Source organism: Saccopteryx leptura, chromosome 1 (genome assembly GCF_036850995.1).
Source record: "Saccopteryx leptura isolate mSacLep1 chromosome 1, mSacLep1_pri_phased_curated, whole genome shotgun sequence".
NCBI classification, from domain to species: domain Eukaryota; kingdom Metazoa; phylum Chordata; class Mammalia; order Chiroptera; family Emballonuridae; genus Saccopteryx; species Saccopteryx leptura.
In genome coordinates, this window is record NC_089503.1 from 52,680,950 (window position 1) to 52,698,030 (window position 17,081).

The following is a 17,081-nucleotide window of genomic DNA, read 5'->3' on the forward strand; positions in this document are numbered from 1 at the left end:
CTTTTTTACACGGATAATTTAACACAAGAGAGAAGGTTTGCTTGGGAAATTCAAATGCTCTTAGCTTTGCTTGCTGACCATTCACTCCACCAGATGGAAATACAATACCTCATTAACACTAACCATGCCTACTTGTCCAAACTACATTCTGGCCACTTAACAGATTCTAACAAGATTGTTAATGTTTTTCAGGTTCCCAAACATGGAGCACATTTTTTTTTCTGTGCTTTGCAATCAGTTTTGCTTCAGTGGCCCTGCAGGTATTTTTGGATACTGGCATGCTCAATCCCATCAATAAAAACTAGTTTACTTGAGGGAGAGGGTGGATCTCAATTGTAAGTCCTTTATTTTGTCCAAAAAATACTTTCCCACTAGTTTTCATTTTTTCCTAATCTTCACATGTAGGTGGAGTGAATCATTACTTTGTGTAAAACTGCTGCTAAAATGTTTCCCTGGTGGGAAAAGCCAACCCGTGTACTAATGGTCTCATCACCTCCTGATCAGTTCTCAGTCAGGGTACAATGGTGCCACTCACCATGGGGATCTCTGTGCTGTTTCTATGTCCTCTTTCTCTTATGAAAGAAGATACTGAAGTACTTTAGTATCTGGCCATTGATATAAGCTCAAGAGAAACCTTCATGATTTAGTAAGGTGCCTCAGCCACTGTTCTGAATATTTCTCTGCACTCAAAGTGCAAAGCCAATATCATCAGATGGCAGTGCATGGGAAGCAAGGGTGCAAACGACCTCTTTTCACATCCTCCTACTAAATGGAGAAAAGGTAATTCAAGCTTGGAGCTTAATAATAGCCATCTCTATTTGAAGAGCCTACTGCAAATGCAGTCTCAATCTTTTTCATTGCCCTGAACTGACTTCTACTTTGGACTCCACTGCATGGGGAGTTGTGGAACTTCAGAACCAAAGGAACCCAACTGCTTTTATTATATGTCTCTTTCATTCATTCATTCATCAAATACTATTTCAACATCTATGTAATAGGAACGGTATTTCTATTCCCTGTAAATCGTGTTGTCCCATGCAATTAATCAATGCCCTATTGCCAGGTCTTGTCTGAAAAGAAACACTTCTAAATTCCAAATGTTTCATTTAGATGTTGAGAGTAAACCTTGGACATTGAGCATAGGGTAAGTAGAGAGGAATCATGCTATGGATATGAAGGAAGTTTCCACTGGCCGGGAGGAAGAAGTAGTGAGCCTTTGGTGGAAGAAATAGGAAGAGAGGAGGAAAAAGGCTCTGATGTGAGGTCTGGCTTCACCCCTCAGGCTTAAAACCCTGAGTTTCAGGTGAATTGAGGAGGCAGCTGAAGGTAGATGTGGCTTCTGAGCCAACACGAGGCTAGAGGAACGATGTAGAAATGGCCACGTACAGGCATCAAGACGATGCCTGGAATTGCAGTAAAGTCTCCAGCAGCTCCTGGGTGTCCTTGAATGCCTGGAGGATGTGGAAAGGAGGTGACAGTACTGGTGACAGTGTTTCAGGGGGTGTTCCAGCAAGAGAGGAAGTGACTTTGCACCAGGGGTTGCAAAAAAGACCTTCTGGGCCAGGCATGCAGTGGGACAGAGCACCAAGCCTCAAGATTTGCAGGGCCACCAATAGCTCACGTGGGGTCTGGTCAGCCTCAAAGTGGGCTGAGCTCCCAAGGAGCAACCTCCTGGCCTGGCTGAGGCTGAGAACAGGCATGTGTTACACCCGCAGAGATCCTCAGCAGCACAGGCAATGACAGAGGCGTCTGCTGGCCAGAAACAAGCAAGACAAACACACCCAGGCACAGGGACGCCCAGACCACCACAGGCATGCGTTTTGTGCTCCCCCGCACCCAGACGCCAGCTTGGGAAGGAGGAAGGAGAGAGGAGATCTCAGGAGAAAGAAAAAGAGGTATAGTTGGGAAACTGAATGTTACATTTAATTGAATATTTATTCCAAAGAGACTGATAGAACCTAGAAATGACTGAAAAACATTAATTAGCAAGATCAAGTTTCTTTTTTTCCCCCTTCCTGTTTATTACCAGAATGGCATTTGTTTTAGATAAAGGAAGTTACATTTTCTTGTGCTATTTTAATGAGCTTTTAAACATTTCTTGCTTCCTCAATTTCCATACAGAACAAACATTTTGTTCTCTGAGATACTGAGGTTTTCTGCCGGCCTACGTGTCGGGGAGCCTCTCACGACCTAGGGGAGGCGGTGTGGTGACACGTGGCCTCCACAGATTCACTGCTCATCTCCTCCATTCCTACCCCCGACATGCACATTAGGCTTATGCTCAGTTCTTGATCACAAAGCATGTGATCGTGTCTAGGTTCACTCACGACTGGAGTTCAGTGTTTCCCAAGACCTGAAGGTGGGTGCCAAGGGGCAGCTCAGGTACCTCCCACTGGGTGAGTGGCAGCACTTCCCAAGCTTTTCCAAGTCCTGTGCTTCAGGCCATGCGTTTTCAAAATACTTTTTCTGTCTCAAGTTTCCTTCTCTGCTGGTCTATTTCTCACCAGGATCCAAGCCTGCAAAATACCAACCCCCTTTGGGGAAACCTGATCTGCTTGGCTTTTTCTAGTCACCCACCCTCTTTCCGGAGAATCACTACTATTTACTTCATAACTCTGTTGTGAGTAACAGTTACCCCAGAATGCCATAGCCTCTCTGACTCCCTCACTTCAAAATCTTCTGGGTTAACAGTTGTGTTCACTTTTGTCAATTACTCTGTCCTGTCAGGGCCCAGCTCAGGAAGCCTGAGTCCCGCCTTCTGGGTTGAGTGAGTACCAGATCACATTTCCATGACCTGCTGCAAACTGGACCGAGGTGGACACCTAACCCAACAGGGCAGTCAGATGCTTTCTCTTGGGACGTCTGGACCCCGAAGACTCCAGGTAGGCTTTTCTGGGCACCTGGCTAAAAGGGCCTAATAGTATAACTCCCTGTGGAGTCTGCACAGCTGACATTGGCTCTAGTTCTATAGCTAAAGTTCACACCCTTAAGAAGGCAGAGGATGGTAGATAAGGACTCAGCCTGCCAGGATTCACTGTGCTCCCTAGTTATGCTGGGAATTGTAGAACCCTAGTTACAGGGGACATCGGGCTGAGGTGGTCCGAGCAGACCACCAGACCAGTCAGGCACCGAACCCTGTTAGCCTCTGGTAGCCTTCTGGACAATGTGGAAAAGGCTGAGCCTGGAGACAGGAAGGCTCTGGGCACCCCTGAGTAGGACTCTGAGGTTTAGAATCTTGCACTTCTGCCAGTCCGGACAATGCTGCTGATCTTCACCGTGAATTCTGATTAGAGCTCTGTTTGCTATCTTTTCCAGGAAAGCAAAATTTGATTTAATCAAATGGTATCTGTGCATGGTCTTCCCACCAAACCAGGTTTACAACTTGTTAATGGAGAGGGTGTACGTAGCGCTACACAGGGAAGCAATGAAAGCCTGCGACTGTTTCTACGATTCTCTCTGGGCTCGTGAGCAGGCTGGCTCCACATCTGGAAGGTAAGCAGGGTGCTGGGAGGTGGCCAGGTCAACACCGTCTTCTCTTGGATATATCGCAGAGGGGGCTGTGGTGGGAGTCCTAGAGTTTTGTCATCTCCTGAGGCCCCACAGAGGGGACACTCCTGACCTCCCATCCAGGTAGCCTGCTCTGAGGGAGTCCTCTTAGTTTCCCAAGCTTTTGACATCCTGGGCAGTAAAGGGAACGGGACTGGCTGACCTTTGAGTGTGCAGTGAACACATCCAGAATCCCTGAGAGAGAAATATATTTCTGGACTCATTGGCTTTGAAGACTCCATCTGCCACCTGCCCTGGCAAGGTCAGGGCATGCTGGACGCAGCCCCACGTGGGCTGCCAGATCTCTGTAGGCTTGGGGCTCAGTCCTAACCTGGCCCCTCAGGCCCCAGCAGAGAAGAGCTTCTGCCAGGCCAGCCTCCCTTCACACTAAATCCTGACTCTTCCATGTTCTCTCTTTTCCCTTTTTCTCCGTCTTTCATTCGAACACATAGGCTTATGTACACACACACACTGGAACTGGGACTTAATTATTATTTTTGTTTTAAAGCAGAAATTTAAGGGACGAGGGTATAACAGCAACTTATTTTTAAGGCTAAGGAAGAAAGGAGAAAAAAACAGAACTTATATGCATACATCTGTGTCCATCAAAGTTGCAAATGACCCCTTCCCCCTAATCTGTGGTAATGGCTCACGGTGAGTGCAGGGGATGAGGGATTTCCAACCTCCCTGTGATCCTCCACGCACAAACATTATGGATGATGTTTCTGGGTGTAAAAGTCACACGAGGACACACAGCAGTCACTCAGGGTATGGGACATACATAATAATGACTATAACTGGGGACTTTCCTGAGCATTTACCATGTGACAGCCTCTGTGCTTCACACATGTTAGAAGGTTTAATCTTCATCACCACCCTTGAGAGACAGGTACTGTAATGGCCGCTTTAGGGATGAGAAAAGTCAGATTCAGAAAGGAAAAAAACAACTTGTGAGTGGCAGTACAAGGACTTGAATCTAGGTCCATCGAACTCCAAAGTGAGAGCTTCTGACTGCCCTGCCTGCAGCCCCCTCCATCCTCACGGCTGTTACCCAAGTGCAGTGACCTCTCCGATTCTGCTTTTCATCTCCTCTGGTACCAGTGCCCCACTTCCGCTAGTTGCGCATTTATTTTTAAAAGGAAAAGTATTGCTTCTCCTCTCAGGATGGATCTGGAGTCCTGGGCACATACTTCAAAGAGACAGGAAACCACAGGGCAGGGACAGCCTCCCTGGGTTCTGCCCTTCATGTGTTTCATGTCCTAAGTTCTGTGGCAACAGTTGAGAAACGACCATTGTTATTAACCAGTTATTCTAGCATCTGGAACAATTGATTCCCAAGATTCAGTGGTTTAACCCTAAAAACATTTATTTGTCACTTATATAACTGACAAACAGAGATTGCAAAGAGCCAAGCGCTGAGGGTTTAAGGAGTATTTCTCCCTGCCCAAAGTCATACAGCATCTTTTCCTTGGCGGAGAAGAAAGCCTCCAAGGTCCGCCGTCTGCCATCCGTCGTGCCGCGTGCGGGCGCTGCTGCTCAGGGCCCCTCGTGCATGCGCTACCCAGGGTTAGTCTCCGGCAAGCTTGCTGAGAAAGACACGCTTGTACACAATCAGGGCGCAGGGCTCAGCCCTTGTCCTATCCTTTCCCATTTCCTGTGTCTTGAGAAACATAGAGCTTTGACTCTCTTTGACACTCCAGATTACAAATAAGAATTGAAGTCAGCAAGGACTTCCAAGGGCGCAAAAGTCTACTAGCACTGCTCTAACTGCCCTGCTAGTGACAGGCACAGTTTAATGAGCTTACAGGAATTGTTTGAAACTTGCACCAGGAGCTTAAGAAGTGCGGGGCAGTTCAGTCAGCATCAGGCCTCCAGCTACTTCTCGGGTGCTTCACGGGGCCTGTGGGTCTCCCTTGGGGATTAATTTTGAGTCCAGGAAAGAAAAAGTTTCGGCTTCAATGGCCCAGGGGCAGAGGTGTCCTCAGGGACCTGCAAATCGGGGGTCCTAAGCTCTACTTGAATATCCTGGAGCTCAGAAGCAATCTATAAACCCTGTCTTGCTCTTCTCCCTCCAGGCACTATCTGCAACAAAAGAAGCCAGTCCCTTTGTCCCCAGGCCAGACAGGGGCCTCTCTGCCTCTCTACAGCTGCCTGCCTGTTCCCCTCAACCAGACTAACCTGACTGCCCACGGCAGCAGAACTCCTGCTGATGGCCTCTGAGGATGGCTAGGCAGGGGGCAGAGCTGTCTGCCCCGGGAGAGGAATAGAAAAGGGCTCTGCCTGCAACCCATGCTCCCAGGGGCTCAGATCTCTTCACCGACCAGGAGCAGGAGGAAGAAACGCTTCATGGACAATTGCATCTCAGCACGCCATGCACTCTCCTGCTTTGTGCTGCTGTGCATACTGGGTGTATGATAATGATTATGACTATGCACTTTAATGACTAGTTTACTTGCCACATTCTGTCTCTCTTATGATGTGCAAGCTCTTCAGGGAAGGAAGGGATGGTTTCTTATTCACATCCATTTTTTGTACCTAATATGGCATTTGACCTGCAGGAATGTTGCCTAGCAAATGCAATTTATGTTTGAGAGAATGAGTTAGTAAGTAAATAAGAGAGTGATTCAATGAGCAGAAATGAATGGGAAAAGACTAAATGAGAAGTAAATGGTGAGGGAGTGAGAGCAAGAATGAGGCTGTGAGAGACAGAATGATGGCCCATTGCCTCTAGGTATCCACTGTGTTCTTCTTCACTGCAAACAAAACCCTAGTTTTTAGTTGGCCACATTTTTACTCAACAAAAAGAATACATTTCCCACACATGTCCATGTGACTAAGTTGTGACTAAGCTAATTGTAAGTACCAGTGTCATATGAGACATCAAGGAAAATCCTTGGAAAAGGAATGTGTGTGTTTTTGGTCACCTTTTTATGGCCTACAAGATATGTGACGGCTAGAGCTTAGCAGTCATATTGTACCCTGAGGTGACCTTAAAAAATAAATAAATAAAAAAGCACCATGCTAGGTTAGTGAAGTAGAAAGACAGAAGAAGTTTAGGGCTCTACTGATCACGGAGCCACTATAACAATCTAGAAAACCTTCCTCTGGGCCTTTATTAGGTAAGACAGAAATAAAGTTTCATTTTACTTATTGTTATTCGACTTTTATCATATGTAGTTGGACCTGATACTTATCAACTTGTCCAGTATCACAAGGTCCTAGTATCCAGGCCTCCTCTCTCCCAGTCTCAAGTTCTTTCTGATGTCAGGCATAAATCACCACATGACAGCCTGAAAATGCCACACTCACCCAGATCCTGTAGATGTCCTTAACATGTCAACCCAAAGCTATAATACAGAATCAGAGAGACAGTCAAAGTGAGGGATGCTTCCTGAACTGTGCTCAAAACCCACCAGGCTGGTGGGGATCACAGACTCAACCTCAGACTGAACACAGTTCCAAACAGACCGGGAAATGGACACTCGTATTTTTGGTGGTTCCTCCATTTCAACAGTCAAGCATTTATTTTTCCATAAAGTGGACTATGTGGGGATCGGGTCTTACCTCCACCAGGGAATGCCAGTGTGCAATGGGCTTCCGAGGATATGACAGCATTTCACTCCAGTGGTCTCTGCCCAGCCTCTCAGCTTTGTTGCCTACTTGACACACGCCGATGATCTCATTGTGACCTATACTGTGAAAATGGTCCACAATAGTTTTTTTCTGAAAATTTTGGTAGGTAAGAACAATAACTGCTCAATTAAACCAATATATATAAAGGAACTAGGGGGAGTTGGTTCTTTTCATTCCATAATTTAAAACTAGATTCTAAGCATATCAGAGAATAGGAATTGTGATTCAGTATTATACAGAGCGGCACAGAGAATAGAAGCCAAGTCTGACCCTCACACCTAGGTGCTTGTAACAAGAAAGTGTCACATGACACAGCTTAGCTTATTCCCAAGAACCCTGTGTTTGAAGAGCTCCCCAGTGCATGCTGAGGATGCCGCCTCTGTCTGGTTTGGGAACTAGGCTGACCTCCACACCTCCGAACCCACGTAATGAAAGGGGGCCACCTGGAAGGAGTTTCTTGCAATAACAGCGGCTCAAATTCCTGCAAGAGGCAACCAAGTACTGATAGAGGGCCAGCTGTGTTTTGAGCTGGGTCTCCTTGCTACCCCTCTCTTTAGAGCACGTGTTTCTCACACCCTTTCCTCCCTCCTTCCAAATCCAGCTCTGCTTCTTGGACCCAATTTGACCTCCCTACTATAAAAAGATCTTTAGCTCCTTTGACGTTAGGGCTAATATTTCTGAAATGTTGCTTGGGTAGATCCCTGCCTTAGTCCCCCTCCCCCTTTTTTTATCCTTAGTAGATTTGTATAAGAACTCCTTTGCATAATTAGAGTGACATGGCCCATCTTTTAGCTGTTTGAGATCCAAACACACAAACACACAGACTTTCTCTCCTTTTTTCTTCCTGCAGAGATGAAGGTTTTCTGTCTTATTTGTGCAGGAAGTAAAGGGGAGACAAGGTGAAGAAGCCTTGTGAAGGGTATTTGAGTCTATGCTCATTCAAATCAGTTGCATGCAGAAGCTCCATGGATTCTGCCATGGATTTTTCCGGGACAGATTCATGAGTTTACTGAGAATTAAACTGAAGCAGAGCCCACATAATCAGATTCTCCAGTACGGGAAACTTGGCAATAGCTTGGAAAATGCTGGCCTAGCTTTCCATGGTTGGTGGGCAGTGTCCTCTCCTGTGGCGTGACACTACCGGTGTGGCGTGTTGTCCGGAGGAGACAGGAGGAGGTCTGCTGCTCAGTGTGGGCTGTCACACCCATGAGTAGCTCGGTCACTCACGTGCCCCTTGGGTTGTAAGATAGCTATGCTTCACCCAGACATCTGCTGGAAAAAGTGTTCAGGGCACTGGAGCTGTTTTACTGACATTTCAGGGGTATGTGGGAAAATTTTTAGCTGCGAATAATATTTGGAAGATTACATTAGAAGTCAGAATGATTTTTTTTCATAATTGTGCCCAGACCACGTGGGAGGTTTCCAATTAAAAAGATACTTTTCATTTCAGTCTAATGACTGGTTTAACATATATAATTCCCTGTTGGTACTTCCTTTGCATATTAAAGTGACTGTTTTTCAAATCTGTCCTTTAAATACACAATTGGCTACAATGTAGGCTATAAATATCTCTTCTGTGCTGTATTAATTAGGAAGTTGAGCATCTTATACATTTTAATGTACCCTGTCATCCATACTGATTCTAGCATTTTCAAGAGAACATTTCTGTGTCTGCTTTCAGACTTAAGTGGATGGAAATGATCTTTATTAAACACATTGGGAGAAGAAAAAAATAACAAAGTTATGTACGTATTTAGAAATGTTGACTGTCTAGCTGAAGTGATCACTCTGTTGTTTTGAGTGAAATGTTTCCATGACGGCTAGGCAGGATTGCCCAAGAGAACATTGAGACCAGTGGGGCCACAGTTCTCCAGGCTGGGAGTCTAGGGGGGAAGGGGGGAAGGGATGGGGGTACAGGAAGATGAAGAAGGACGAGCGCTAACAGGCACTTCCATAAACTGACTCTACAGTCTGGTTCGAACTCCTTGTCCATCAGCTTTCCACGAGCTGCTCGTTCGAGGCACTTCCTGCTGCCAGGGCACCAACTGAGACTCTCTGGCTGCACTGCCCCCTCCGCCCTCCTCGCCTGGACACAGCAGACTCGCACTGAGAAAGAGCTCCAGGTCTCTCACCGGTCGTAGTCCATGACTGCTATGGACAGATGGATTTGGTCAATGTTGTCAGGAGGGACATCAAAGACTATGGCTTCGTTGTAAACGGGGTTCAGGGTGTTCCTCTTGGTGGACGTCTTCCTCTTCTTCAGCCGTCGGCCGTCACACATCAGTGACACTTTGACGTAGGGATCTGCAGAGACCGAGACAAGCAGGGATACCGTGAGGACAGAGGTAGACTTAGGCCGCCAGTTTCATCACTGTGGAGTGTCACGGACTGTGTACGCAGAACTCCTTTACCTGCCTGTAGACTGGAGTTGGAGCATTTTAATTAATATGATGCCGGAGCAGTAACTAGAGTTAGGACAATTAAGTCAATCATTCACAAAAAGGCACAGGACTCTGTCTCCTCAAAATGCATGGGATTTAAAAATAGTGTGAAGAGAAAAAAAAACATCTGTTACCAAATTAGAAACCATTCCAGCTAGAATTTAAGACCTGCCTGGCTGTGACAGGCAGAGAAATGCAAAAGCACTTTCAAAGGCGTGGAGAAATGGGCTGCAGGTCCCAACGTGGAGCCGCTCTGGACAACCTTTTCCTAAACATCAGGTCTTTAGGAAAGGGAGAAGCTGAATTTTTAGAGGACAGGGGGAATTTTAGGGGTTGATTTTCTTGAGCCCCAGAGCTGCTTGCAGTGGGGTTTCAAAGGGGGAAGCAGTTCAGCACGTCAGGGAGAGGCTTGCTGTGCTGCGATGCTGGGATGGTGTGACAGGGAACAAGGCTGGTCTCGGCTTCAGGTGGGACTTTCCGGGTTCCACTTCACTGTCCTACTGCTCAGTGGGAGTTCTTCTCTCTTCACCTGCATAACAATGTGTTGCTCTGACTCCCACACACTGTCCAGGAGGGACTGAGAAACCCAGACGAGGCCACATCTTTTTCTGCCTGGAAAAACAGTGGAGTACAGGAAGCAGAATACACTGCCTTTGATTTCAGTGACCTTTGATTTCAGTGACCACAGCCAGTGGACTGGATATTTTAGGACCACATTTCAGGAGCCCCTGCAGAGTTGCTTGTGATTTCGCATGTTAGAAACTGCATATTGGGGCTTTTTTAGGGTTTAGAATTTAAGGGACATGTTCGATTTACTGGAAAAATCAAACTCCATAGTCACTAATGAGCCTTTCATAAGGATATAGGATTCTTCAGTCTTCAGTGAGCCTGAAATGGTAATTGCTTATATCTGAGCAAAGACTCAATTAGATAAGCTGTAGCATCATGTGTAAATTGTAGGCTCAGTTCACAATTATGGTGAAGAAGACTTAAGAGAGAATAATAATAATGATGACAGCTAACAAAAGATAGCACCTAATATGCACCAGGCATGTATGTTCTTTTGGCTTTATATGTGTTAACTCATTTACTCTTATAGCAACTCAGGAAGCCAGTTACTATTATTACCCTCATTTTACAGATGGGGAATCTGAAGCCCAGAGAGGTAAAGTGACTTGCCTTAGGTCACACAGCTATTTAGGGCAGTAATTAAACCAAGGTACTTTGAGTTCAGAGTTCATGTACTTAGAACTCTACTAGAAACTTTGTAAGGTACTACAACAGAACCATAGGAGAAAGTCTGAATTACAGAATGTCCCACCTGATGCTCCTGTTATGTCCATTGCCTTTAAATTCCTTGCTTTTATAATGGTGATGGTCAGTCTGCCGGCCGTTGGAAGGTAACAGAGGGAAAACATCAGCTCTCCAAGATCCACGTTGTCCTGTTGAGAAAGCACAACTGAAGCGTTAGCTGGCATTTCCAGCCTGGTGTGCAGAAGGATCAGCTGCAGGGTGATCATCTCCTGAACCCCTGGTGCCTCTCACCTTCATGTCGGTCACATAGAGAAGAATAAACGCCTGTCCTTTGGGAGCCCCTTCCCCCAAAGAAACACAGCCCATCTTTAGATGGCAAAGCTGTGCAGGCCATCCAGGGTCTCTGTCATCCTCAATCCGGCCACCTGCCGCCCTGCACAGCCTCACACAAGTCCCCACGGTCCAGAAAGTAGCCCTCAGAGCAGAAGTTCCCCCACAGCCTAAACTATTCCCCATGGAGTCCCCCATGCAGGTCCCTTCGTATCCCCATCACAATCCACACACAGCCCCCAGAACAACACTACACAAAGAGGAGCCCTGCGGGGCTGTGCAGCCCCACCTCGGCCCTGCACCCGGACGCACCCTGCGTGCAGCCCCACGCAGCCACACGCAGTCTCTCACACAGGTCCCACACAGCCCTCGGAGACCCTCCCACCCTCATTTCCTACATGGCCTAACCCACGAAGTCCTCCATATGCACCATTGCCCACACACTCCCCTCCACAGTCCCCCTGAGTTTGCCACAGTACCCTCGTAAATCCTGCAAACACCCCCTACCCCAACTCACACACACACACACACACACACAGCTCCCCTGGACCCTGGAAACATCTAGTCCCTACATGGCTCTGGACCAGGACCCTTCAGAAGCTGCGAGTGGTACCCAGTAACCCCACACATCACAGCTCCGAATGCACCCAGCCTCAGACAGAGCCCCGAGCAGTGTCCACACAGGGAGAGATGGCTGGGATGGTTGGGATGGCTGGGGCCCAGACCCACAGGCCTCTACCGCCCATCCGGGGACTCCCACTTTGCCCCAGCGCATGTCTGCTCCTGGTGTGTCTCTAAGGAGCCCCATTTCCCTCTGTTGGGGAAAACATCTCCTCAGGTAGCACACAGCCATTTGAACAAGTCAGAAAACATGCTTCTCTTCCTCCAGGGAGAGTGTAACTAGACAGGAAAATAAAAAAGCCAGTTCATTTAGTTTCAATTTCTGTGATACCTGAGGTTATTAAGTTGGGTACGCCTGACTAATTAATACAGTTTCATACTGACAATGCTCTGGGGAGCCCAGTTTTTACCCTGAACATCCACAGCCTCTCCTCCCCTTCTCAAGGAGTCTTCTATTTTTAAAGGCACCGATTCAGCTCCGGAAGGTCACCTCACCCAGCTTCCCTGCCCTGACTGCTTCTGCTAGAGGACGAAGCGAGGCAATCTGTTTGGTCGTGAAGGCAGATGGATTGCTCTGTATCTCCATGCGTCGCTTGCCTCGTGTAAATGAATGTCCTCACCTTGCAAGCCAGGTTCTCCTGCTTCCTGGAACCCTGACCTCAAGAGACCCAGGTGGCTCGGTCTTTCTCTCCAGGGTGGAGATGAGGAAGAGAGATGAGAATTCCATGAGAGTGGGGGTGTCACACGGGCAGATGTTGGACTGCTTTGCACCACTGTGTTTCATACGGCGGGAGGAGTGTCTGTCTCACTGAAAAGGGAGGCTCTGACCCAGCTTCTTTCTGGTAGCATAGAAGAAAGAGAAGCACCAGCTGCCCCTCACATAATCTTTTCTCTTCCTTACTCCTTTGCCTTCTGTCTGCCTTAAGCAGAACACCCAGACACCTGTTCTCCCTCAGAGGGATTCACTGCACCTAGCCCACCCCTTCTCTCCCCTCATTTGCCCAGACCATCCTGGTGGGATGAAGTAAAACAGGAGTGATCAAACTCATGCCTATGAACCTTCATCACCACCCATCTTTTCAGCGTATAGTTCCTGACAGCCCACACTGCATAAGCTCTGCAGGGTTTGAGATGTGACCTTCAAGGCCAATGCACAGAACCAGATATGATATGTCAAGTTACTTTTGTGCAAAGTACATTTTTTTCCAGCATAAACCCCATTCACAAATATTTATATTCTATGACAGTTTGCTCATGAGTTAAAAGAAAAATAAAATCAGAGCTTTAGACTTGGTGATACTACAGAATGTGAACTAGGGCTAGTGTCCACATTTGTTCTTAATAAAAAACAAACCCGGCAAATTAAAGAATAGTTATCAAAGAGAAAATGATTGCTTTCATTTCCAAGTGCTTTAAAAATAAATAACTAAAATTTCTATGTCTGAGAGTAAAAATGATAAAATTCAAATATAGAAATTTTAAGTACAATATCTCCTTTTCTTACGTACATATGACTTACGTCACTCCTTTCCTCAGAGTAACACTGTAGATAATCATCCATATTTTTCTTTCCATCCATCCATCCACCCATCCATCCATCCATCCTCCATCATCCATCCTCCATCATCCATCCTCTATCATCCATCCATCCATCCATCCTCCATCATCCATCCTCTATGATCCATCCATCCATCCATTCATCCATCTATCCATCCTCCATCCATCCATCCTCCATCATCCATCCTCTATCATCCATCCATCCATCTATCCATCCTCCATCCATCCATCCTCCATCATCCATCCTCTATGATCCATCCATCCATCCATCCATCCATCCACCCACCCACCCACTCTCATTCTTTTAACATTTGCTGTGGTTGTCATTGTTGAGCATTGTTTTTGTCTGGTTCTGGGAGGCGTATTTGCAGCAATTAAAACAGACATGGTCCCCTGATGAGAGATGAGCTTGCTGGGATAGAAAACAGGAGTTGATGGCACCTAATGCTAATTCTGCTTTATTACCATCAGCTGATGCTAATTTGAGGTCAAGAACCTGTAGGACCTGATGTTTGTAAACATTCTTTTAAACCAATGGTTCTCAACCAGGAGCAGTTTTGCTTCCTCAGGGCCATTTGCTACTACCTGGAGAAATTTCTGATTGCTAAAACTTGGGAAGTGGGTGCCTTACTGACATCTAGTGGGTAGAGTCCTGGGATGCCGCGAAATGTCTTACAATGTATAGGGCATCCCTTCACTACAAAGATTTATCTGGTCCAAAATGTCAATAGTCGCAAGGTTGAGAAACTCTGCATTACACTGACATGCTTATATTGTTAGTAAAAACTTTTCCAGAATACTGATACAAGTCAAACATAAAAGGGGGTGTAGTGCTTGGATTCTTTTCAGCTTGAGTGCCCTGGAGGGTACAAGGGGAAGGAAAATGTCACACAGAGAAATGCTTCCTTTGCTGCTTTGTGTGGCCACGTTCAATATTGTTGGTAAGGTATATTGGGAATTTATAGCAAGTGTGTGTGAATTCTCTACCTGTCAATCTATAAACTCTTCCTGTGATATGTGTGCCTGTCTATGACAGCTCTAGTACACTTTTGCATTCCTCTTGCTAGATTCTTCTGGTGAGCTCTTTATCAATTTCATGAAGTTCTAGGAGGGCTGCTGCAAGAATTCAGGCTTACCAAAATATTCATGTCACAACTACCATTGTCTGTTCAGAGATGAGTTATGTAACCCAAGTAGGCCCATTTAGAGTCTGCTCTGAGACTGGAAAATCAATATTGAGAAATTCTCATTACACTAGGAAAATATGAAACTAGAACTGTTGTAAGGTTCTTGTACTATAAACATAGTACAGGTAATATAATATAACTTTAAGTTAGGTTGTTCATGTTAAAGATGTATAGTATAAATCCAAAAGAAATGAATAAAATAATACAACAAGGATTTATAGCTAATTAGCCAAAAAAGAAGATAAAATGAATGCTTTAAAATACTACATTAATCCAAAAGAAGACAGAAAAAGGAATGACACCAGAAGATATAATTCTGAAAGAAATACAAGATGAACAGTGGATATTAAGTTTGAACCTATTTTGATGATTATATTAAATGTAAATGATAAAAGTATCCAAATAAAAGGCAAAGATTGACTGATTCAGTGAAACAGCAAGATACAATTTCATGCTCTTTATAAGAAATTTACTTCAAATGTAAAAGTAAAAGAATAAAAAAGATATGTCATGTTAACATAAATTAAAAGAAATCTAGTGTGGCTAAATTAATATAAGATAAAGTATATGTCAGAGCAATGAATATTACCAGGGACAAAAAGGGTCATTTCATTATGATGAAAGGGTCAATTCAGCAAAAGCATATAACAATCTAATAAATATTTATGCACCTGATAGCACACCTTCAAGATATATAAATATTATATAAAGCAAAAACTGATAGAATTGTGAAAATAAACAAGTTATAGACATAAATTTAAATACCTGAACCACACTTTCAACTAAGAGGGCTGAGTAACATTAACCCTTTGAGTAGTATGAACATTCATGTATGTCCTCGTGCCTCCTGACCATCCAGAGTATGATCGATTTATTTTAAAAATGTGTAAGGCAACATTTAAAATAAGGCAAATGTATGTTCTTCTTGTTTCCATAAATTGGTTATCAAACAAATATGATTTTAAGTTAATAAAACTGTAACTGGAACCAATTTCATTTTTTGAAAAAAAACCTCACTCCCTGGGATCAGTGAGAATAAAAAAAACTCACTACTCAAAGGGTTAAAAAATACTCTACCAAACAGCAATAAAATACACATTCTTAGCAAGTGTACCCAGAACACTGAACAAGATAGACCATATTTTGTCTCAATTAAATTTGAGAAGATTTAAAGTATATTTTCAGTCTGCAATGGAAATGAATTAGAAGTTAATAACAAAAAGTTTTCTGAAAAATCTTCAAATACCCGAGAACTATATAACACATTTCTAAGTAACCCATAGATCAAAGAAGAAATAAAAGAGAAATTAGAAAGTATTTTGAACTGAATTGAAATAAAAACACAACATACTAAAATTTGAGAAATGCAGCACTTAGTAGAAAATTTATAGTACTAATATGCTTATGTTCCACAAGAAAAGAATTCTCAAGTCAATGACCTCAGCTTCCACTCTAAGAAACCAGAAAACAAGAACAAATTAAAAGCAAAGTAATCAAAAGAATGTAAATAATAGATTAAATAAAATATAAAGATGTATATTTTAAAGAATAATCACTAAAAGAACTAATAGATAAATGTTCTTCAATAAGTTACTATTGAAGATGGATCATAAAAATACTCAATGGATAAAAAAGGCAAGAAAAAAGAAAAGAAGAACAAATGAAACAAATAGAAAAGGTAGATTTAAACACTACCATATTAATAATTACTTTAAATGTACATACCTAGTAACTCAGTGGAAAGGATAGAAATTGTCAGACAGAATAATAAAGCAATACTCAATTATATAGGTGATCTACAGGAACCCCACTTCAAGTATCAGGACAAAGATAGGTTAAAGAAGGATGAAAAAATTAGACAATGTAAACACTAACCAAAAGAAAGTTGTAGTGACTATATTAATATAAAAGAAGATTTTAGAGCAAAGAATATTACCAGGAGGAAGGGGACATTTCATCAGTAAAGGGTCAAATCATCGAGAGGACATAATCTTAAATGAGTATGCACAGAATAACAGATCTTCAATATATATTAAATCTATCTGATAGAATTAAGAGGAGAAATAGGCAAACCCACAAATAGAGTCAGAGATTCTAATCAGTAACTGACTGAACAAGCAAGCAGAAAACAACGGATAATACCATCAACCAGCTTGACTAAATTGATATTTCTTCTACCCATTAATACTCCATCCAACAACAGCAAAATGCACATTTTTCAAGTATACACCAAATATTCACCAAAATAAACCATATTTAGGTCATAAAAAATCTTCATTAAATTCAAGAAGATTAAAATCTTACAAAGTATGTTCTTTTTTTTTTTTAAGTGAGAGGAGGAAAGATAGAGAGACAGACTCCCGCATGCTACCCAACCAGGATCTATCCAACAACCCCGTCTGCGGCTGATGTTTGAACCAATCAAGTTATCCTCAGTGCCCAGGGCTGACGCTAGAACCAGTCAAGCCACTGGATATGGGAGAGGAAAAGAGAGAGAAGTGGGGGAGAAGCA

At 44.0% G+C, this 17,081-nt stretch overlaps 1 protein-coding gene across 3 annotated transcripts in view; it reads right to left on the reverse strand.

The window, feature by feature from the left end:
• The window catches only part of SYT9 (synaptotagmin 9), a 244,015-nt gene that overhangs the window by 37,576 nt on the left and 189,358 nt on the right, over positions 1-17,081 (reverse strand). Inside the window, exons 4-6 of one of the 3 annotated variants that reach the window (XM_066366479.1) lie at positions 10,942-11,062; positions 9,312-9,483; positions 7,111-7,240 (exon numbers count right to left, since the gene is read on the reverse strand). In XM_066366479.1, the coding sequence (XP_066222576.1) occupies positions 7,111-7,240; positions 9,312-9,483; positions 10,942-11,062 (423 nt within the window). Of the gene's footprint in view, positions 1-7,068; positions 7,241-9,311; positions 9,484-10,941; positions 11,063-17,081 lie in introns of those variants that run through there. The other 2 variants (XM_066366477.1, XM_066366485.1) reach the window with 2 other exon arrangements.